The 23,761-nt window shown below is 38.5% G+C and overlaps 1 protein-coding gene across 4 annotated transcripts in view; it reads left to right on the forward strand.

The window, feature by feature from the left end:
• The window catches only part of vti1a (vesicle transport through interaction with t-SNAREs 1A), a 211,702-nt gene that overhangs the window by 22,371 nt on the left and 165,570 nt on the right, over positions 1 to 23,761 (forward strand). For all 4 annotated transcript variants that reach the window (XM_041815451.1, XM_041815449.1, XM_041815452.1 and 1 more), the window contains exon 4: positions 22,306 to 22,383. In XM_041815451.1, coding sequence (XP_041671385.1) covers positions 22,306 to 22,383 — 78 coding nt within the window. The remainder of the gene's footprint in view (positions 1 to 22,305; positions 22,384 to 23,761) is intronic.

The raw sequence follows: 23,761 nt of genomic DNA on the forward strand, positions 1-23,761 counted from the left end.
TCAACAAGTCGGTCCATGACTAAGTGCAACTATAACTGAAGTTTAAATATATAATTGACATGTTTCTCATCAGCTGCAATTTTCCCTCACATATTTTCAGTTTGAACATTCATGTCAGCTAAAGTAAGCTACTTTGATTGACTACAGGTAACAAAGACTGAAAGGTGATCTAGAAAATGCTCTTCCACAGAGTTCAGTACATCATCCTTGCTATGTTTAAGTTAGATCCCACAGGTGGGCCTTGGCTAACTGAGTGGATAACTTCACTCAAGGTGCAAGAGTCTATAAAGCTCAAAATCTTTCTGGGAAAACTATTAGATTAAGAGGATGGGGCCTTTTCACTATTACAGTTGGCTGTGCTGATCCAGACCAACCCGTGCTGATTGCACACGCCACGCCACCCCTAGAATGTTCCTGCTCTGGGGCAGGGCCCAAGTGCGCCCAAACTTTGAAAAACCTGCCAGATCACTGGTAAAAAAGGAAGAAGAAACTTTGAAGTAGAAACAATTGCCAACTCTTGAACAGAACAATTTTTTACTGAAGTGCAGCAGTTAAATGTCATCAACTAAAATGCAGCGTCATCAGCTCTAGACATGCCCTCAAATAGGTAACTCGGTTGTGATGGAAAAGCGAACCCCCTGCCTGGCTGAGTCAAACCAAGTAAAGCTAAATCGCTCAGTTTAATGAAAAAGACCCAAAATAATTTGAGTACAATGACAAACAACATAGAAAAATAGAACTGAAATAGCTATTTACGATTTTTAAGTTAACACAAGTTTTTTAAACATACTTTTACTGTTCAGTCTTACAGCGTACACAGAAGCCTTGAAAGGACATGCATTCATACATTTTTTAGAATTGTACTGCTCTATGATCAGTGGAAAATGTTTTCTCTAGATCTAGACTTACAATTTACTTTAATATATATACTTAATTTAGCTGTTTAACTCAGGATAATGTTGCTGATTTCTCTTGAAAGCAACACATTACTAGTTGTTTTCTTCAGATTTTTCTATTTTTCCGTTCCAAACAGATCATTCATCAAAACACTCGCAAAAATATCAACATAAATAAGATAAATCTATCAAAATGTATTCACTATTTGAGATGTAGTAAAATAAAATGCATGAATGCATGTCCTCTTTGGGCTTCCATAAACCTAGTTAAAGGAAATCCAACGGAGGTAAAGTAGACCCAATCATCATAAAATATAATGAGTAAATATTGATGGATTTCTCTTATTTATATTTTTATTTGAAGAGCATTTTGCTAGTTTACCTGTGGTTGTAGAGAACTTGAAAGATCTTGAGAAAACAACTGTAATTGAGTTAGTTTTACAAGAAAACCAGTGATATTATCAATAATTTATGTAAGGATTTCAGGAATAAGACCAAAATGCAGTAGTCATTACAAGAATACCAGACATGTTACCCTGAGATTTAGTCTGGATCTGGAAAAGACAGCATTTACATATTATCATTGGAAAATGGAGCTTAAAAATGCATGGATGCATGTCTGCTTTGGGCTTCTGTAAACCTGATAATGGATGTATAGATGTAAAAGCATACCTCAGAATTATCATGACTTAAACTAAGTGTTGTATCAGGGTAAGTTTAGAGTAAGTCAGAGTTAGAATGGCAGACTCCATCCTTAAAGGAAAGCCAATACTTTAAATGGAAATATAAAACTCAGATTATGTGTGAATATATGATCATATTTATGGATGTATGCTCACATAGGGCTTCCATATAGAATATGAAATTCAAATTTAAGTATGGAAATAGCACTTTGTTTTTCCTGTTACACTCCACATATTAACTTATAAACTCATGTTTACAGACAACCATTTAGAAATAAGCTGATAAAGTCAGGATGACCTTCATTTACTCTCCTCTGTATTAAAGTTCAGTATTTTAATTAGTTATCATGAAAAATTCAAAGTTATACAGACTATTCAACTATGTTGAAAGTGGATGAAAACTCGTTATGATTGGCCCAATTTGCAACTTAAACTAAAGAGGAGTTTGCAAAGTTATCAGAAAGTTGTGTATTTGTCTTAAGAAGCTCTGAACTCATCATTTTTAAACCAGATGCTTATAATTACGTTTAGATTTATGTTTTTATAGGAGATTTGAGCACCACTGTACTTCCCAGAGTAGAACAAACTAGCAGCGATTATAAATTAGCATCGTTGTAATCCATCTTGAAGGGTCCTCGTTGTTTGGCCCCCTGTCCTCGTCATGGCAACTCCTGCAAACAGACAACATAACAGACCAACATTAGTTGGATGTTAAACACTTTAAATCGCCTTAGGTTGCCTCGGCTTACTTGTTCTTATTAGACACAGAGGAGTAAAGGCAGATTGACTCTTTTCATGGTTTGTTGCTTAACAACCCATCAATGACACCAAAGTCTAATCACTCATAACCAGTTTTAAAAGGACTCCCTCAACTGACAGGGATTTTTTTTCTGTATACTTCCTCTGCAGATTTAAGATGTAAACAAATAGATCTCCTTCTCTTCTTATGAATTACGTCTTTCATATGGAAGTTGTTGCACGCAGTACGTCTTCCTCCAGCCTTTTGTGGATTTGTGGCATTGGAGGCTTTTCCATGTCATCTTTATGGACACCAAGATGGGATTCATTTTGCGGATTAGCCTTTAGTCACTCATGCTGAAACCATTTTTTTTGTGTGGGTTTGATGGTGTAATGGCGGCGGGGGGTCAAATGTGGGTTGAAGGACAGTGTCACTATAAGGACAAAAGGAAGAGTTGTCCAGAAGTGCCACACATGTATCCCATTATCGGAAGAAATACTAAAGAAATGCAAACCTGAACATCACCAACGACCATTGCTATTATTTTACTTTTTTGGATACTCCTTTGGAAGCTGTTTCATTAATGTTCATCTAAGTTTTATTCCTGATTTATGTATCTTTCAGCAATGCTGGGAAGTTCTGGCTGCTCTTCAGTACTACAGCAAGACAGTGCTTTTGATTAGATATGATTGCAGTCGCCGGCAGTTGCTGCTTTAAGATTGTATTTACAGGAAGCAATGCGCAATATTATCAGCATTTTTTTCTCTATTGTTACGTCTTAAACTCCGAAGCTTGTTCCAAGTTTTAGGTCTGAACTGGAGCTAGTTTGAACTTTTACACACAAGAAGAATTAGGTTTATTTGTCCTGATCCTCTCAGGGAATCACCCTGCAATCTGTAGGTCCACCAGTTATCATCCAGGGCCAATATTTGGTATTCCACCTGTTAGCTTTATCAGCATTTTATTTTACAAATAGGTAACAAGCTTGATCAGTTTAAAAGTGCTCTACCTTGGCTCTGCTGTGAAATCTGTCCTCCCTTCTGGCTCACCAAATGTCCCGCCTATAACACTATCTGATTGGCTAGATGTCACACGAGTACGAGCCAATCAAACATACACCCATACATTTTGTTTGTCATAATAAATGCATATCTGCTCTAAATGTCAGTTATCCGTCTCAGGTCCATGCTGTGTTCCTGAGTATGCAGAGCAGGCTTTCATCGAGGATCTCTCTGTACCTGCTCCATTTAGCTTTCCCTCAACCCTGACCAGTCTCCCAGTCCCTGCTGCTGAAAAACGCCTCCACAGCATGATGCTGCCACCACCATGCTTCATTGTTGGGGTGGTAATGAGTGATGAGTGGTGCCTGGTTTCCTACAGACATAATGTTTACAGTCAAGTCCAAACAGTTCAATGTTGGTTTCATCAGACCAGGTTTAGGACTAACCACTCTGCCATAAAGCCTCAGATTAGTGGGGGGCTACAACTTTGGAGCTCAGTCAGAGTGACCATCAGGTTCTTGGTCATCTCTCTTACTAACTGCCTTCACTGCAGATTGCTCAGCTTGGCTGGGTGACCAGCTCTTGGAAGAGTCCTGGTTTTGCCGAACTTCTTCCATTTGAGAATTATGGAGGCCACTGTGCTCTTGGGAACCTTCAGTGAAACATTTTTTTTGTAGCCTTGCAAAAATCCTGTCTCTGGGCTTTGCAGTCATTCCTTTGACCTCATGTCTCAGTTTTTGCTCTGATATGCATTGTCAGCTGTGAGGCTTTCTATAGAGAGGTGTGTGCAATTCAAAATCATGTTCAATCAATTTAATTTACCACAGATGGACTCCAATCAAGGTGTAGACACATCTCAGCAAAGATTCAGAGAAATGGGGGGAACGTGAGCTAAATTTCAGGTGTTTTTGCAAAGAGCCTGAATATGTAGGTCAATGTGATATTTATTTTTTCTTATTTTTCATATATTTGCAAGAAACACTTTCACTTTGTCATGATGGGGTACTGAGTGTAGATTAATGAGATTAAAATTTTTTTTTTCAACTGTAGCATCAGGGTCTGAATACTTCCTGAATGAACTGTATATCAGTATCTTTATTGGTATCTGTATCTGCTATCAATTAAAAAATCATCCCTAATATTGGTGTCAGTTTCAGCTCAAATGAAACTGGAAATATTATCATATAGGATATCAGCAGAAATCCACCATCGTGCATCCCTGTTGACAAGGTTAAACAGCTGTGAAAATGATCAGTACTTATATATATTTAATACTTTTCAACACCATATTTGTTTGATGATACGATTTCTATTATTTCAATGATAAAAAGTATCAAAAGTAAAAACACTTGCTAACTAAATGTCTGCAGGCCTACATGCAGTATCAGCTGGACTCCTGAACAGTCGAGCAAATGGCCCTTCCCTAGATCTGTCTTAGTCATGTTAATTTTAGAAAGCTCTGTCCTTCTTTAAAAAATTGATATTTGTCATTTCTTGAATTGGAATTCTCTGACGCATCGTTTGTGGGTGCTTTGATAGTGTTTATTTTCCATAGATCTTATTTAATAGTTAGAATCAGAAGCAAACCCATAATGCAGTGCGTAGATTTTGATAGCTCATGCAATGAAATTACAAGAAGAGATTTAATTACAAAACTGGCAAAATTAGTTGAGTATTTGTATAACTTTTATTTGGATTAACAGGCTCATAGCTGGCTGTCATGGGCTCTTTGAAAGCTTTCCCCTTTCTCTCCTTATGGGTGGCCCTGCTGAAAGGTGACTAAGTTTTGTGCAGTTTAAACATGCTAATACTAAAATATAGACATTGATTTAGTGATCCTTTTTTGATGCCATGTTTTAAAATCTTTCATTGTTCATTATTTAGACGACAGATTGCATGTGAAGTACCAAAATCTACATCTATTCCATAAAATGAGTCAAAGGAGGAAATGAAAGCATCAAAAAAAAGGTCAAACTGCTACACTTTGTCTAAATTTCATGAAAACTTTTGCAACATTTGGTTATGAAATATTATCAATGCTCTTTGAGTAGTTCAGACATTTTTATTAGATGCTGTTATTGAACACTCTGATCCTTTTTTTGATACCAGATACTTAGCAATGATATAAGCTTTGTCTTTTGAGTTTTGTCACTTTAGGGATGAAAAGTGGCACGTGTGATTTTTATTGGTATCATATTAAAATTTTAGTGTTGCGACAACCCTAAAAGGTGAAGATTTAATGTAATTTGGTTTTGAAAGATTGCTGGAAAACAAGACAAAAACAGAGCTAGAAAAGCATAAAGTCTTCCCACTGCTGTTGCTGTTCTTTTTAACAGACCTGATACTGAAGCTTCAGAAAATACAAGTGTAAATTTATCACAAAGAAATCTGTTTGCAAACCATTTTCTAGATATGATAAGTACTCTAAGAAAAGCATCGCAGACAGAGAAGTGGGAATAAATTCTGAGATCATTTGCTTTACTGTCATCCTCATGATAGTTTTACAGTCATTAACAAGATGAGTTCTTGTCAGGAGTTGTCTTGCAGAAAATCACATAGCCCATAATTTGTAGGCAGATCACCCTCTCCTCCCTCTCCGTGTCTTTATGTTAACACTTGTCAGTATGGAAGAGAGGAGGGGGGGGTGTATCTGCATTACGCCTGGAGCACAGGTTTTGTTTGGCAGTGTGCAAATTCGGCCGTTCTCCTTATCTACACGATCATTTCCTCTCTCGCTTATCTCTCCTGGCCTCCTCCAAAGTCGCCCCGCACTCCTTCCACACTCCTTCCACTCTCACTGACAGCGATCAGTATAGCTTTCAGACGCTTGTCTGGCTGAGTCTTCCGTGAAGCAAGCTGAGGCCCTCCCAGGTCCCCTCGCTGTCCTCGGGGCTTGTGTGATTGAGTGACTGGAGCGAGCGGGGGCCAAAGATAATAAGGGGGGGAAAATCTAAAGACACAGGGCGACGATATGATAACACCCCCCTCTTTCCTCCTCCCTCCTTTTACTCCCCTTTCCACCTCCCCTTCACTTTTTCCTTCTGTTCTTCTTTCTGTCCTACCCCCGGTTTCCGTGCACCGAGCCTGTCCCACGCAGCAGAGTAAACCAGAAGTGACATGTGACACCCACTCCCCAGTGATGTGCTGACAAGCGGGTACTAGAATAGGTGACAATGTTTTCTTTTTTTTTCCCTCGTTTTTTTTTTCTTGCCAGACTGGCTTAAGTATGGCGAAGGGATTCATGAAGTATTTATGAAATATATTATGAATCATTGGCTCTGTGTTTTTCCTCTGTATTTTAGGCAGTGGCATTTGCTTTTTAATAAGTACAGCTCGGAGAAGAGGAAAAGGCTGAGAGGATTCTTTACATACGTGTTTACAAATGTTTCAACCCCCTGCTTGCACCCCTTCATTCACGCACATGCAGACACACAATTAAACTTAGTTTCTTCCTCTCATCCTAAGTGTTTCTAATGAGGCAGCGTGCCACAAAGAAAGAGATTTTTTTGCTCTCAGTGACTAACAGTTTTGCCTTTTCTCTGCTGGTTTTGAAGCCTGCAGTGGATTCTGGCTGTGGCCTTGATCAGAATTACATTGTGGAAGATGAATTACATCTTCTTCTTCTTTTTTTAATTATCCCAGAGGTTGGGGAACCATTAGAGCATCACTCTACTCCTGCAGTGAGACTAAACCCTTTAGTTTTGTTCCCCTCATCACCACAGAGAACTTGTTTGTTCTGCATTCTCAAACTTTTTGTCTGCTTTTCTTTGTGCAATTTCTTATAATATACATAAAACATTCTCAGCTTTAAGTGCTTGTTTCAAATGTTTGAGAATTCCCAGGAGAGAGACCACACCATTAAAGGTGTTAAAAACATTTTTTTTTTTTTTTTTACGATATTGTGGCCCTTAAAAAAATCTGCTTTCTTTCTTAAAAAGCTGACCAAGGTTACCACCAGAATTTTAAACTTTGATGCATTACTAGTGAAAATCAAACAATACTGATGCCTTTTCTGTCTGTTGGATATATTTGTCTATATTTGTGCAGGCGTGCATGCTAAGTGTGGCTGTTCCTTGTTCCTTGTTTTTGTGTTAGGACCCCTTTAAATGAGTGCATTCTCTTTTTTAAGAAGCTATCCTTTAATAGAATTGAAATTCTCACGTTTTATTATCAAAAATTGCGGACAGACTCCTGCACACTGTCTATATTGCACAAAAACAATGGAAACTCTCATTGTTTTAGTGCAATTTTTGCAGACCTGTCTCTTGAAGCATGCAAAGTAACAGATATTGCATTGTTTTTGGAAAGTCAGCATTAATGCACAATTAATTATGATCCAAAATTATTGCATTTATTTTTGTAACTGCATGCTTTTCCCCCTTCCAGTTCACTTAAGTTAAGGCACTGCTTCTCCGTGCAGCCACTGTGATGTGAAATAAGTCCAGTTCAACTTTTTTGCCCTCTAAGGGAAATTAGCTTTGCAGCCAGTTAAAAACCATGAAACATAAATTCAGACAAAACACGGAAATGCATCAATAAAACTAGAAAAGCACTCGGAGAGCGCAGACCTCCGCCATTAGCCCTATCCCCCAATAGTACAGAATCCTTTAAAACATTTCTGGATCCAGATGGTGATCCGGATCACTCCCAAAATTGAATAAGTTCTTCCTTATGCCATTTCTGACATTTCCTGAAAATTTCATCAAAATCCGTCCACAACTTTTTGGGTTATGTTGCTAACAAATGAACAAACAAACAAACAAACCCACCTGATCACATGACCTCCTTGGCGGAGGTAAAAATACATTAAAGGACAACTGAAGGCAAAACCATCATTAAAGACATCCTCAGACATCTCTAGTGAAAATAAAGTGCATCGTATTTGTTTATTATTTTCCCACCACTGCTCTTTAACATTTATTATTTGAAACTTATAGAAGGGATAGCCCCTCGAGATGAATCTTCTTATTTTCAAGGGGGTCAAAAACAAAGATAAAGAGAAATATTACAACAGACATTGCAGGACATTACAGGCATAAAAAAACTCTCCCAGGCTAACCACTCCCTCAGCCCCCTAAATATAAAGGTATAAGTAAGGCTAAATAAGTACAGTAAATACACAAACCCGTGATAATGTGATTTCACTTTAAAAACTCACAGACAGCTCAGTGGATAAGCCAAAAATCACCTGCACCTTGTGTTATCAAATATTTAACTTTTCTGTTCCCTCATGTCCTTTTCAATCCATAACAAGTTCTTTTTGTACATGGTTCACTTAATGACATAGTCTTCGATCTTCTGCTTCAGTTAAGCAGTCCTTTATCCAAACAACAAGTCAGTTTATGGCAGTTCAAAAACACAAATGAAACAAAACAGTTTTAAATGCAAAACTGGAATTCAAAATGTGACAAAAAGGGGAGACTAATTGTGATTAACTTCAAATATTCTGAGAGGAGTTGGGATTCTAAATTGTTTGACAGCCCTAATTGTTTAGAACATGTAGAAGGATTTGACAAGATGTTACTAAGAACCATACGATACCAGTACCTGTTTTTGAATGAATGCAACAGGATTTGAACTCTTGATTTTAAAATAGCAGGAACACCTCAACTAAAAATCTAGGTTGCACACATATGTTGGCAGCATTCTAGTAATGTTGCTGATGTTTTTGTACAGTTTTGACAGTTGAAAGGAATATTCTTTTTAAAATTTTTTTTTTTTTTTTTTTTTTTTTTTTTTTCACTTTATTAAAGATAAATAGGACGGTGTATAGAGCCGGAAACAGGGACATATGCTGGACCCCAACCTGGGCTGCCTGGGTGCATGTGGCATGGCCTAACCAGTAAGCCATCTGTGCCCCTTACAGAAGTTTTCTTGCAAGTTTTTGATGGAATAATTTCTGTCTTACAAGGTAGATGTAATTTCTTAACCTTTCTGTACTTTTTGGTGTTATCGTCAAGGGATGCACAATATCATCGACATATCCATATCAGTAGATGTTAGTTGAATTTACCACTGATATTTTGGTTCTAAAAATCTGCCTATATCAGCAATCAATCTGCTGTTTATTCTGCTCTCAATTTAACGTGTGTCTACACGCTTTTGTTTTCTAAATCTGCTTAAAGAGGTGGCATCTGGTCTTCTTTGCATGTTCTCCTTTCAATAAGTTAAAATGTCTTACATTTAATGATCAAAAATGCGGATGGACTCGCACTAAAGTATTGGCAACTTTCAAAGTTTTTGTGCACACCAATGTCTTGGTGCAGTTTAGACAGTAGGCAGGGTTTTTTCTGCCTTTTTGCAGATCTGTGTCATAAAAACATGCATTTAAAAAAAAGGGCACTTTTTGATGATATTGGTCATTAGAATAACAGTGACAGTATTGTTTCTGAATCTGTGATGGGCTGTGATTTGATGATGGTAAAATCATACCACATCAATACCTGTTTTCTTACTATGGCATCAAATATTGAAACAATGTTGGGGACTCTCTTGGTTTTCAGTATTAAAATTGCATTCACACTTCTTTCGACAGTCAGGATGGCACAGCTAAGTCAACATTTTGATACAGCAATGTTGCAGCAGTGGTTTAGACGAATTATGACGGACTTATTCCTCTCCTATGTACCTGTTTTACTATAAAGTATAGGCTAGGGCTCTTCCTATTTTGGTGCTTTTGGATGCTATAAATCACTAAAATAATTGGGATTTTATCATTTTTTTTAAACAGATAGAGAACAAAATTAAAAGTATCAACTTTTTTGGAGCCTTTCCTCTAGATGTGTGTCTTTTTATTACCATTCAGGAGTGTTTTTGTATTTCCTGCCCTCTTTCCAGGCTGTTTCTGTGAATTATTCTGATCTGCTGTTTGTTCTCGGATCAATTTAAACGTGCTTCTGTACACTTTTGTTTTCTAAATCTGCTTAAAGAGCTGTAAGCAGGTCTTCTTTGTAGCCTTCAGTTGCCATTTCTCCGAATATTTGAACCACTTTTGTAAATTCCAGCACAAAACCTGCAGACTCCCAGGAAACTGGTGAGTGTATCTGGAAGTTCAGGAGGGCACATGTTGGAAGGGCTTTGGAGGGGGGCCTGACTGGCCTCATCAGCATTTGAATGTGTTCTGGCTTGTGAAATAACAAAGTATACATAAATATATAGAGATAATGATCTGGCTAAGTCCCTATATATGCTGCTGTATTCTTATGCTAATGAGGCAGCTATTCAGCGCCAACAATGGTCACATTACAAGAAAAGGCAAAAGCACTGAAGGAGATAGTCTTCTGTGCGTGTCCACTGATGGACGCGCACACGCACACGCTCAGCAGGCCCGACTTCTCTCCCTTTGTGTCTAGGTTTTTTTTTTTTTTTATTACGTTTTTCAATTTTAGATAACACTCCAAGAATAGACATCAAACAAAAAATGAATCATAAATCGAGGTCAGGAGTGAACCTCTTTCCAAAGCAGAGAAAGGGTTAAAAGTGAAGGTATTTCTTTCTTTAAAAACGATGGGGAGACTGATAGGAGAGGAGCTCTTCTCAGCAGAGGGTTCAGTGAACCATATGTAGGTAGCCACAGGCTAATGGGCCGGTTGGTCCCTGGCTTGCCAGGTATCCTGCAATGCACATCTCCTAACACCCCCCTCTCCTTCCTCCTTTCTCTCCTCGTCATCCTCCAACACCCACCTCTCCCAACCCTCCCACCTTCCCTCTGTGAAAATCCCTCCTCCACTTTCCTCTAATCTCACCTTTTTCTCTGGTGCTGACCCGGGGAGGCCCACTTTATTCCCCACTGCACGCCAGAAGCCAGCGTTGTGATCGGAGCCCGAGCCCCTGCGCCGGTTCCCCCTCTCCTCTCCTCTCTGCTTGCCCCGGCTGCCCGCCTCCCCGACGGCTCTGCTCTTATTGATTTACTCCTCCAACCAACGCTGTCTGTCTCTGTTTTGCACCACCAGCACCCAGGTCCCTCATCTCTCTAACCCTCCCTTCTTTCCCCGTTTTCCTCTCCTTCCTCTCTTCTCTTTTCTTTTCTTTCCCTCCGTCTTTCTTCCTGTCCCTCCGTTCACGTCCACGGGCGAGAACCTGACAGAACATGAGAGACAGAGGGAAAGAGAGATGGAAGGATGGGGGGTGTGGGAGGGGAAACGGGGCCTTTGATTTTTCATTAGAAGCGCCTCCATATTTTAATATTGGGTTTAATCGGGCCCTCATGCCTTAAAGAAATAACCATTGAGAGATGATCCCTCGGCCTTCAAAAAGTATATGGCGCTTCTTCAATCAAAGCCCTCCTCGAATTTGCTCTTTTGTTTGGAGTTCACTTGCGATCCTTTCTACCCCCCCTCCTCTCCTCTTCCTCCTTTCCCTCTGCTCTCGCCGGCCTCTCTCGCTTTGCGGGTACAGTCGTTAGGCTTATTGACTGATCTCTGCTGTACTTAGCAATAGAAATGACTTTGACAGGGAAATACACCACTGGTATCACAGAGGTACGAGCATGAAAGGGCCCTATCAGAATAAAATAGTCTTTCACCAGGAAAGCGCTTCCCCCTTGAGATAAAATCCTGTTTTCTTGAGGTCTAATATAGAAAATGATCGATCCTGTGATCCACAGCTAAAATAGGAATTGGCATTTTAATTTCTTATTGAGTAAAACTAATAAAGAGAAGTTTTTGTGTGACCTGAAAATCTTTTTGAAGCAAAAACCTCGCCTCATACCTGCTTAGATATGTCGCAGGCTCATTTATCATTGCTTCTGTTGATCATTCACCTTTATTTGTGTTTTCGACAACAGCCTCTCTGCGACTCCTCTCCTTCTGGGTTTTTTTTTTTTTCACGCGAGTGGAACACAATGCGGCGTGTGCGTCGAAGCCACCAAAGCACCAACCTGTGAGCTAATGAGAGGCCCCATGCTGTTATCTAAGGCTCCGGCTCCTCTGCCACTGCTGCACTTCTATTAGGGGGAAGAGAACACACACCGGGCTAGCGTTCACATATGTCGCACGCGTTCGCTCTCTAAAGGAGGTTTCCCCGGGATGCAAAGGCTCACAGAAGCCTCTGTCGCTCATACAGTAAGACTCCCGCACACAGACACAAGCAGCAGTCAGAAGTGGAGGATTCGATGACACCAAAGACCACAATGAAACAAAGGCACAAATGACACCCTCCTGTGACAATCCCAATTGTAGCCCTTTTTCCCCCTTTGTCTGATAATATATCAAATGTGTTGAAAAAGAGCTCTTACTTAATTGAACAACCTCGCCCCGATTTGTTTGTGTTAAAGGAATGTTAAAAAAAAAAAAGAAATGCAAGGCAACAATTTGTGTGTTTTCCCCTTTGTGTGTCTGTGTTTAAACCCCTGCCAAGCAGATATGCATTATTTAAGATGCTGTTGTGATACTTGTGCCTGCTTAAAGGTCTCAGCTTCCTTTTAACGCCATGCTGCATGATCAGTCCACCTCTGCCCCCCCACGTCTGTGTGTGTGGGGGGGAACAGAGTGGGACCTGCTGGCTGTGGTCCACACATCACCTGGGAAAAAAATCACAGCAGGGGGAGGAAAGGAGGTGATATCGATAACCTTTAAGTTTAGCACTCATTCTTGTAGCATTGTCAAGATGCAAGAACACTTAACTTAGATTTGATCCGAGTAAAAATCAAAGGAACAGCAACACATTAAAAGTAATGGCACCTGGTATTTGGTATGAAGATGTTGCTGATGGTCTTCTGCAATTAAGAGAGATTTTTTTGTTTGATTGATCCATCTCCTTTGGTCTAATACTTGGAAAAAATGCTGTTTTATTACTTATTTATGCACCGAGTCATTCAAAAAAATGCTTTAACTACTAAAAATTGTACTGCACATTCTCAAAAGTTTGAATGCAGTTGGGACAGTGTGTAGGAGCTCACCTGCAGTTTTCGTTTGATTGATTCACCCTATCCTATGAACAAGAAAGTTTTCGACGATTTCAGTCCATTTTATTGGGCTTAAAAATTAAGATTATTTAACTTAAACCACCAAAAAGTTGCAGAGCTACTCCTGCACAAGCTCAAAGCTTTGGTCTCCAAATGTTGTTTGTGAATTTTAGACCAATTTTTGTTGGAATAATTCCTTTACTTTGGTCTTATCCTATCAAAATGGATATGTATAAATGTAATGGCAACTAAAATTGCTCAGCTTCTTCTGCACATGCTCAAAGCTTGGTACGAAAATGTTGCCAATGATTTTGTGCAATTTTGACAGTGTGTACGAGCTTTAAAAGATTTTTTTTCAACGGTAGTGTTACATTGCATGGCTCAATTATCAACATTTTTTTAAACCAGCAAATTTTGCAGGACTGTTGCGCATTCTCAGAAGTTGGATACCAAATTTTTGCCAAAGATTTTGTGCAACTGGGACAGTGTGTAGGTGTTCTCCTTTGATTTTTGTTGGATTTATCCATCCTATCCTATGAAGAAGAAGCCATTTTTAACATTCTGGTACCTTTTCTCATTGAAATCATTACCATTATCATGGAAAATCATTAAAATACTTAAAAAAAAACTCTATAGCATTGCAGGTCGATTCCTGCACATGCTCAAAGTTTTGGTATCCAAATGTTTCCAATTTTTTGTGCAATTAAGACAGGTTGACAGCATTTGCATGAATATTTTGTTGGATTAATTCCTCTCCTTTGGTCTTATCCTATAAAAATGGATATGTAAACATGTAATAACAACTAAAAATTGCAGGGCTACTCCTGCATTTGTGCAAAGCTCTGTACCAAAATGTTGCCAATGATTTTGTGTAATTTAGATAGCTTTAACAACAGCTTTTTTTTTTGCATGTGCTCAATCATCAAAATTGGTGGGCCACTGCTGTGCTTTCTCAGAAGTTTGGTACCAAATTGTTGCCAGTTTCTGTGGGGCTGGGATAATGTGGAGGAGTCACCCTGCCCTTTTTGGTGGATCAATTCATGTTATCCTATGCAGTTTTTAAGATCTTGGAACTTTTTCTTAGGCTTACCCATCCAAATACTTTATTTTTAACTACTAGAAACTTTCAGAGCTACTCTTGCACGTGCTGAAAGTTTTGATATTCCCATGTTGTAAAATTTTTGTGCAATTTAGACAGTGTGTAGGAGTTTGCATGCATTTTTTGACTGATTCTCCCCTATGGCCCTATACTATGAAAATGATGCATTTTTTTCATCAAAGTAAATTTGTTTTTAACACCAAAAATTACAGGGCTGCTCCTGTAAATGCTCCAAAATTTGGTATCCAAATGTTGCCAATATTTTTGTGCAATTTAGACATTGTGTGTGAATTTTTCTGCTTATTTGGTTGATTCGTCTCTTGTGGTCCTGTTCAATGAACTACATGTAGTTTTTGGCATTTTTTGAGATGCTCAATCATTAAAATATGTTTTTCACAATCAGACATTGCAGGGCTTCTCCTGCACATGCTCCAAGTTTTGGGACCAAAATTAGTTTGAATTTTTAGAGTCATTTAGGCGGTGTTAAAAGTTTTACAGCATTTTTAAAGAAGCCTTTATTGACTGAGTAGGACAATCAGAAACGGGGGTGAAAGAGTGGGGAGACACATGCAAGAAAGGTCCCGCTTGCTGGACTTGAACCTGGGCTACCCGTGCACACGAGGTGTGACCTAACCGTTAGGTCATCTGTGCCTCTTTCTTGCAATTTTTGGAGGATTAATTCCAGTCCTACTGTCCTACCCTATTAGATTTACATGGTTTTTTGAGGGTTGTGACTTTTCTGTGCTTTCACGTACAAATCTGTTTTTAACTCTGCTAAGAATTGCAGGTGCACTTCTTCATGTTCAAAAGTTTGGTACCAAATCGTTTCCAAGGCTTTTTTTTTTTTTTTTTTTTTTTTTTTGCATTTTGGACACCTTGTTGAAGTTTTCTTGCCTTTCTTTGTACTGAATCCTATTCTGTGGTCCTATACTATAAAAAAGGGATGAATTTTTAAGATTTTATTACTTTTTCATATATTCAGTCATTCAAATTTTAGTTTTAACTACCTCAAATTGCAAGGCTTCTGCTGCACATTCTCAAAAGTTAGGTACTAATAGTTGCCACTGTTTTTTGTGCAGGTTAGACAGTGTGTTGTAATTTGCCTGCAGTTTTCAAATTGATTGATTGCTTGCCCATGGTCCTGTCCTATGACATGGATGTAGTCTCCTAAGGTTTTGTTACTTTTTGCAAACATTTATTCATTAATTTTTTTTTCCACCACCAAAAATTGCATGCTATGGTACCAAAGTGTTGCCAATGTTTACAGTGCAATATATACGGTGTGTATTAGTTTGCCTGCAATTTTTGTTGGATTGATTCCTCTCCTATGGTCCTGTCTTGTGAAATAAATTTAGTTTTTAAAGATTTTGGTACTTTTTGCATTCTTAAAATAAATGTGGTGTCAGATACCACAAACAGCATGCAAGCTTCTGCACACGCTCAGAGTTTTGGTACCAAAATGTTGCACACAGTTTTTTTGATGGATTCATTCTTCTTGTAGGCACTATGAAACATATGTAGTTTTTGAAGTTTCTGTTCCTTATAAATCTGCTGATCATTAAAAAAAATAAAGATTGTATGATTTCTAAACTGAGTATCAAACATTCCAACCTTAAACTCTAAAGAACATGCCATTTATTTCTCCATCTTGTTGTTTAGTCTTAACTGACGTGTATTTTTTGTGTTTTTAGGTTCTTGAAGGAGAGAAAAACCCTATTATTTACTCCATCTGCCCAGAAAGTTGTTTTTAATGGTGGTTTTGTTACATTTTTACATTCAAAGAGCTGCTACCAGTAAAGAAAATAGACAGTTAAACACCAGTTTCACACCATGACTCGGAGCCTGGACTTAAACGTTATTAGTTCTAAATTTGGAAATGCCCCGCCGCCGTCCCACTGGTGAAGATGCCTGTAATGGAACAGAGTAATGTAAATTGAATATGCTTAATTACTCTTCATGCTATGCCACTAGCCGTGTGTGCAGGGGCGAGAAAAGGAAAAAAAAAGCTTGGGAAAATGGAGGGATGTGCGGAGTAACTTCAGGGCCCCTCATTACACTCTGCCCCTGGGTATTTTTACGCCTTTTATTTCCCATCTAATGAACTGTTTACATTTTTCCGCTTTCCAGGCGCCACAACAATTTGCGCTCGTCCTTGCATCAGTCGTCGCACGGTGGAAAAAAGCATGCAGAAGAGTTGGAGGGCATTGAAATGTGTTTATAAATCTCACTTTATTTGATTTTAATTATTGTGAGTTTTATTTGTAGATAGGGAACTTTTTCTTTACATTACAAAGACTGTTATTGTCTTACAGTTAATACTGCATTTAATGGCAACACATTTTTAAGATTTACCTTCCTCTTTATGGAGCAACTTGTTAATTCAGACAAGATATACCCATGCATGTCCACAAACTATAAAGAAAGCACACAAAGGAAAGATCCATAGATTTGCTATAATTAAATAAATATAATTTACAGCTCAGAGGATTACGCTGAGCTGATTAGCATATCTGATATGAATTGTTATGCATGCATATGTAATTACATTTTGATGGGCAAAGAAGAACAGTGTTTTTTTTCCTCTTTTTGTCTGTTATCCATGTCAACAGAGGTAAAACGTGTGTTTTTGACAGGACAGCAGCACCTCCATCGCTGCATTTGACGGCATGTGTGGAGTTTTAAAGGCAGGCCACTTTGCATAAAGTTAAGATGTACCTTTGTACTTTTCCTTGTGTGCTTCCGGGAATAGAAGCAAATTTTCACCCAAGATTAAAAAAGTGACAAAAGACAGACCTTTCAAAAGGATTAAAAAAAGCTCTCTTTTTTCTTTCCTGAGCAATAAGGTATCTTCTGAAAGCGCTCATTCTTTTTTAGATTACAAAGGCTGATTAGCTGGTTTCGTCTTAAGATACGGAGCTCTGCCTTTATGTACTGTAGGTAGAATAAGAGAAACTCAGTGCATTTTCTTTATAGAATAGAGGGATTTAATATAGAAAGGGTACCTGATATCTGTTTCCCTGACCTCAGGATTCATCCTCTTGTCACTGCACAGTTTTTTCCAACATCTTTACTCATAATCACAATCTGTCACTGTATTAAGCAGTCAATACTGCACAGCTGTCTGTGTCTTACATCAAATAGAAAGACAGTAATCACTCAGGAATGTGTTGTTTTCCAGAGGGGGAATCCAAAAACTGGAGTGTATACTGTAGGTACACTTTCATTTCAATGACATTTTCACTCTTTATAGTTTCTTTGTTATCTGCACTCCTCTCATTGCTTCATGCATTCATCTGCAACAGACAGCTATTTAGAAATACCCAAAAAAACAACAACAAAAAAAGAAAAGCCTGCACATGGTTTAAAGGCGATGTAAGCTGTAACATTCAAATCAATGCTTCTCCCAGGCTTCCTCGTCTCAATTACTGCTCAAGTCGTCTTTCCCCCTAAGTTGCACTGCAGCTCTTTAAGATGAAACTCTCGCTTAAATGAAATATGTGGGTGTTTTCCTGGCAACAAATATGTTTGTGTGCGCGCGTGTCTGCGCCTTGTGTACAAGTGTACATGCTGTCTTCAAATCAATGCTTATTGTCTTTCTACTTTTACATAAATTTGAGATTTCTTTGAATGTCCCGACAGCTGCCAGTGACCACATATTCACCCCTGAACCAAGATAGTGATGAAAGATCCAAATCTAAATACAATATCCAACAGTTTAAAGTGTAGTCAAGATATAATTTATACAAATCGTGATGCTGGGATTTTACACTTTGATATGATACAAAGAAAAATCAAACATATCAATACCACAGTGAAAACAAATGCAAGACCAAGGCACTCAGAGTGGGGTACTTTCTTGTGTTAATGATTAAAAGAATTGCACAAACATGACAACTTTGCCAATGTTTTTGTGCAATTTAGGTAGTTTGTAGGAGTTGTCTTATAGTTTTTGATTGATTCGTTCCTTTCTACCAATCTTGCATATGAAATGGATCTTGTTTCTTAAAGAAAGGGTTATTTTGGCTATTAGTGATCATCGAAATAACTTTTTTTTAATTAAGAATTTTAAGTTAATTAAGTATTGAGAATAGGTACGCCCAATATTGGAGTTTTTCTAATATCCTATATTGCAAAACTAATTTTAGCCAATACTAGTGCTGTCAGTTGATTTAAAAAAAATCGAATTAGTTATAGGCTTTGTAATTAATCACAATTAATTGCATATGTTGATTATTTGAGAAAGATTGCATTACTCGTGATAATAATAATCAGAAAAGACATGTTTCTGAAAGGCACTGTAACTTTTTCTAGGGTTTGAAACTGAAGAAGCTGAACTGAGGGCACACAGTCCACTTACTAGTCTATCTAGGATGGTGTTAATCTGTAAAATATGGATTTTATCCATAGAAATCAAGAGAACAGAGACTTTTTAGCGTGTTTCAGTCAAAGTAAGCTACTTAAGAGGGTTTTGTGATAGCATCAGAGTGCAATTAATCAGCATTCCTTTTTTAAAATAGCATTTTTCACCTCTTTGATTAATTAATCACAGTTATAATCACCTTTCATTTTTAACTGAAGAACACTAAGCCTCTCTTGTGCTGGAATTGACCTGTTCCTCTTATTTTGACCGTCTACTTGTTTAATAAATTGATGTAAAACAACTTTTACTTCTACCATAAATGGTAGAAGTGATCTTTTTTCAAACATATACATTCAGTGAAAGAAATTAAAGAAATTATTCTGGCTACGTGTACATTCTATCAGTCAGAGCTAACCAGACTTTATTTGCCTTGTTGACAGCTACAAACAGTACCGTAGCAACCTCCTGACAAACAGGAAAACTTTTTACTTACAAATTAAAATAAACTTCTATAGTCGACGATGGGTTGGTTCTGTGAGAAAGTGTTCAGAAAAACCAAAAACACCCCTCTCAAATGAAAAAAGTGGGGCTTTCCGCCAGGGCTGAATTTGGGAAAATAATCTAACTGCAATTTTTTCACAACACTACAATTTATTATGCAGTTATTTTTCAAGTTCCTCATGCTATGTATTTTTGAACAAACGCAAGCAATACATTTTATATATCAGAGCCAACTAGGGCTCTGATATAAGTAATTAAAAAAATCTGTTATTATTTTTACTCATATTTCAAATTCAATATGAGTTGTTTCATTAAAGATAGTGATCATTTTTATGTCATTCTCATTTTGATTCAGAAAAACATAAAATTAGGAAAATATTCCAAAAAATTGATACTCAAATGTTTGCCTGATGAGTTGGGCATAACACCTCTGCGTTATAAACAGGTATATTGACACATATCAGGTAAAAAACATATTGCAGCTTCTTTGATGTGAAAACTGCAGCAGGCCGTATTGTCATTTAATCTAATTTTGGATTAATTGCCCAGGCCTACTACAAGCATTAATGCATAAATTGCAATAAAGTTAAGCTCCATAATTAGTGTGGTAATTTTTTGAATCACATTTATCCTATTGCAGTGGTTAAGCCACTGCAGCGTCTCCCTGCAGCCACAGTGATGCAAAGCAAGTCCACCACTGCTCCTTAATGTCTCATCTCACTTTGAAAACATCACAGACAGCTCAGTGGACAAGTCAAAAGTCATCTGCACCTTGTGTTATCAAACTTTAATTGTTCCCTTATTTCCTTTTCTATCCATTACAAGCTCCTTTTTCCAAGGTTAATGTCTCAATTTGTGATCTACCCTCAGTTTCTTATTATCTTCCAAAATAAAAGCAGGGCTGTATGCACTCAGGAAGTCAACTAACATTAGTTTAAGACAGTAAAAATCTAAAATGAAATAAAAAGTGCAGAAAAGTGGAATTTCAAATGCAACAAAAAGGGAGATTTATCACAATTAAAAACAGACATTTTGAGATTAATCACAGTGAAAATTTTTAATTTGTTAGAGGAAATTTATTCTTTCCCTATGCACATATTTCCTATGAAAATGGATGGGCTATTTTTTATACTTGTTTGATAAAGCAACAGTTGTTTAAAATTGATGTTAACAAACAAAATAATACCTTTGTTGTTGAGAGAGGCAAAAATCCATCCTGATATCTATATTGCTTATTGATATTTTGTGATGTAAATTATTTAACTGATTTTAATAAAGGGGTTTTGATCAAATCTTTTTATTCCCAGTACATATATATGTATATATATATATATGTGTGTGTGTGTGTGGGTGTGTGGGGGTGTGTGTGTGTGTGTGTGTGTGGGGCAAAGCTTTAAAATAATTAAAGCAGCCAAGCAAATCTAGAACTAAAACATGTCCACAGCAGAGACCAGTAGATGTTCTGGTGTCACAGTTTATTGCTTTAGCAATTATTAGAAACCAAAAGTTAGCAGCAGAGTTAAGTTTTATATGGTTTGATAAGAAAAAGAGGTTGTTAAAAGATATTTAGGAGCACATGTTGACTTAGTGCTCCAGTGTAATGCGTACCGGGGGGTTGGGGCTGTTTTGTTTTATTTCACTCAGTGCTGCCGATCTCCTCTTCTCCCCACAGTAGGCGTTCTGAGGCTGGCTAAGGTCCCCGCGGTTGAGCATTGTTTGGGTGCACTCTTTATCTAATGGGTTTTTGTGGTCCGGGTCAATCAGGCTCCTCCGTCTCGTCCGTAATTACTCCAGAGAACTGTGGCCCTCACCATCACGATAATAACAACCAAATCACATCAGCCATGACTTTCCACTCACTGCTCCAGATTATCAGGAGAGACAAATAAAAAAAAAGGAATCAACTGGCTCTGTTGTGATTGGCTCCAAAGTTATTTCAATCAAGGAACTTGATATCATCACTCTTGAGGTTCGAATTGGCTTTTTTAAGTTTTTCTTATGGAAGGTGGCATCAAAGTACATTGTACAGGAGTGCCTTCAAACTTTTTCTGATAGTAAAAGGATTCAGGGGAAGGGTAGTGTATTTGAGAGGGAAGAAATGTCCCCACAAGGTAATTGGTGTTCCTTCACTTTGTTTTATTTATTTTGAGTGGAGAACTAAGCAAATATAGAAAATAGAAAAGAATTCGAGTGGAGAAAAAGTGATATTTTCACTGCTATGCTTGTGTTTCGTCTTTGATTTTTGCCCACCTCCTGCAGCCCACCTAGAAACCCTGTCAAGGCAGGGAGAGAAAGCGAAGGAGGCTTAGTAAACACTTTTCTGTGTCTGCTTCGCTGGGTGTGTATTTAGTTTAGAGGGCATGCCAAGAGGCTGTTTTTCCACGGGTCGGGCGTCTGTAAACAAGCGGTACAACGGCAGCCCACTCCTCGACAATCGGAGGTGGCACGCTCTGAAGTGTGTATGAAATCTTTTTTTTGTTTTTTTTTTTTCTGTCTTTCTTTTTTGGACATGGCATTCCCTCTTATTCTATCCAGAGACGGAGAGAGAGAGAGAGAGAGAGAGAGAAGGGTTTATGTGAGGGAGAGAGAGAGGCAACCCCAAATCCGATGGGCCGCCAATGGGTGATGAATTATTCCCTGTCTGAGTCTCAGCATTGGTGTTATCACAGAGGCTGCCACAGCACTGGGATGACAGCAGTGACAGCCCCCCAGAAAAGATTTAGCGCTGACAAGTGATACTTCCTCATAATACATCTCCACGGCCGCTCTCTCCCCTGTCCCCCAGCCTCTCCATGCACGCCAGATCAGGGTTTTCATCCCTCAACTTCTATTTGTTTAAGTGGGCAAGCCAAGGGGGAGTCCAAGTGCATGAGGTAGAGTAGATCACCTTGTATGGGAGGCATGGGCACAAACCTAGACATGTTGTTTCAGCTGTATGTCTGTGACTTGTCACCGAGTTCCATTAGGGGGCTCTCGTGCTTAAGGAATGCCTGTTGTGTTTTTTCATATTGCATCGACGACAGTACTAAGCCATATTTCCCCACTTGTTTTTCCTCTTTTTCTCCCCTCTTCTTCTTCTTTTTGTCCTTCTTTCTCCCCCCTTCTCCCCTCCCCGTCTGCAGAAAAGGTCACGTATCGCCTACAGTGACGAAGTGCGCAACGAGCTCCTGGGGGATGACGCCAGCTCCTCAGAGAACCAGGTGAGCTGCTAATCAGGGGCCCCCGAAAAACCAGCCACCGGTGTGGGTGGCTGACTGGCCCCCAGGGGCGCAGGAGAGGGGCCCCTCACAGGAGCCATCGAAAGCTGAAGCCACAGTATTGTCACCAAGTCAAGCGGAAGGAACACTGTTTAATGCAAAGCTGGGGCTGCTAGTGAGCAAGTGGGCTCAGGGCATGGGAGCAGGGTCTGGCCAAAGACAGATTGTGGCCGGCGCGCACAAACACGCACACCTAGACACAAACGCACAATCGAACAATCCAAAAAACTCGCCCTCCCCTCTCCAACCGTCGCACAGCTGTTCTCCAGCCGGGTGTGGACTTAGGCCAATAATAGATCCTCAATCAGCCCTGCTCTTTTAGCCTGCACAACGAAGATGCTCAAAAATAATCTCTAATATTTACTAAAATACACAAATTATTTTGATAGAGTGCCTTCTTGAAATGAATCCCTTAAACATTTCTATTTTTGATTTAATCTAAGCTTTTGATAGAAAAAAAACTGAAATTCTTTTTGATTTCTCTCATTTTTGATCTATTATCTATCAGCATTTCATAATTGCTTCATTGTGCATTAAAAGACAAAGATTTTGTTTGAGAGTCAGTTCAGCCTGTTGAGTTTGCAGAATATAAACAACGGATAAAGAACACATTAGCACTTTTCATTCATTGTCAGTGACGTCTACAAAAAGATTCATTCACAGCCGCTCTAAAAAAGGCAATGAAGAAGGAAAACAATCATCTTGCATTGTGATCTTAATGGGCCAAAATATGCCTCGTGTTATTTTAAACTTAAGTTGTTCTGAATTAATGCAGAGCTGCATCAAAACGACGATACATCAACAGACTCAGAAAAGCAGCGTTTTAACATTTAAGACGCACTTACCTATTTCTCACCTGCACAGCTGCCACTCAAACGCAGCCACTCTCAACTCTGACCAAACGTCTTTTGACTAATTATATATTGCCTTTAGAATCGGCTGTCAACTCAGAGGGGTTACTGTGTCTCAAGGCACATGCACATGCAAATAAACACTTTGCATTTCCAAACGGGCACTCAGAAAAAAAAAAAAAGAAAAAAGACAAAGATGAAGACACAAATGCATATTTACACATTTAGTCCCCACAGTGCTTTATGCGAGTATATTTAGACGACTTGCAGCCAAGCCAAGCTAAATAAAGTTGTCTGTATTTTTTTTTTTTTTGAACAGTTCCCTATTACCATTTCAATGATGACCCATGAACTGCACATCTTAGAAACATATGTATCACGAGCCTCCATGTGTAATTGAAATGCATATTCTAGGCAAATTAGTGAGACACAAAAGTGACTCTGACATTTTCTGCACAAGTTGGAGGGAG

This window comes from Cheilinus undulatus, linkage group 20 (assembly GCF_018320785.1).
Source record: "Cheilinus undulatus linkage group 20, ASM1832078v1, whole genome shotgun sequence".
NCBI lineage: Eukaryota > Metazoa > Chordata > Actinopteri > Labriformes > Labridae > Cheilinus > Cheilinus undulatus.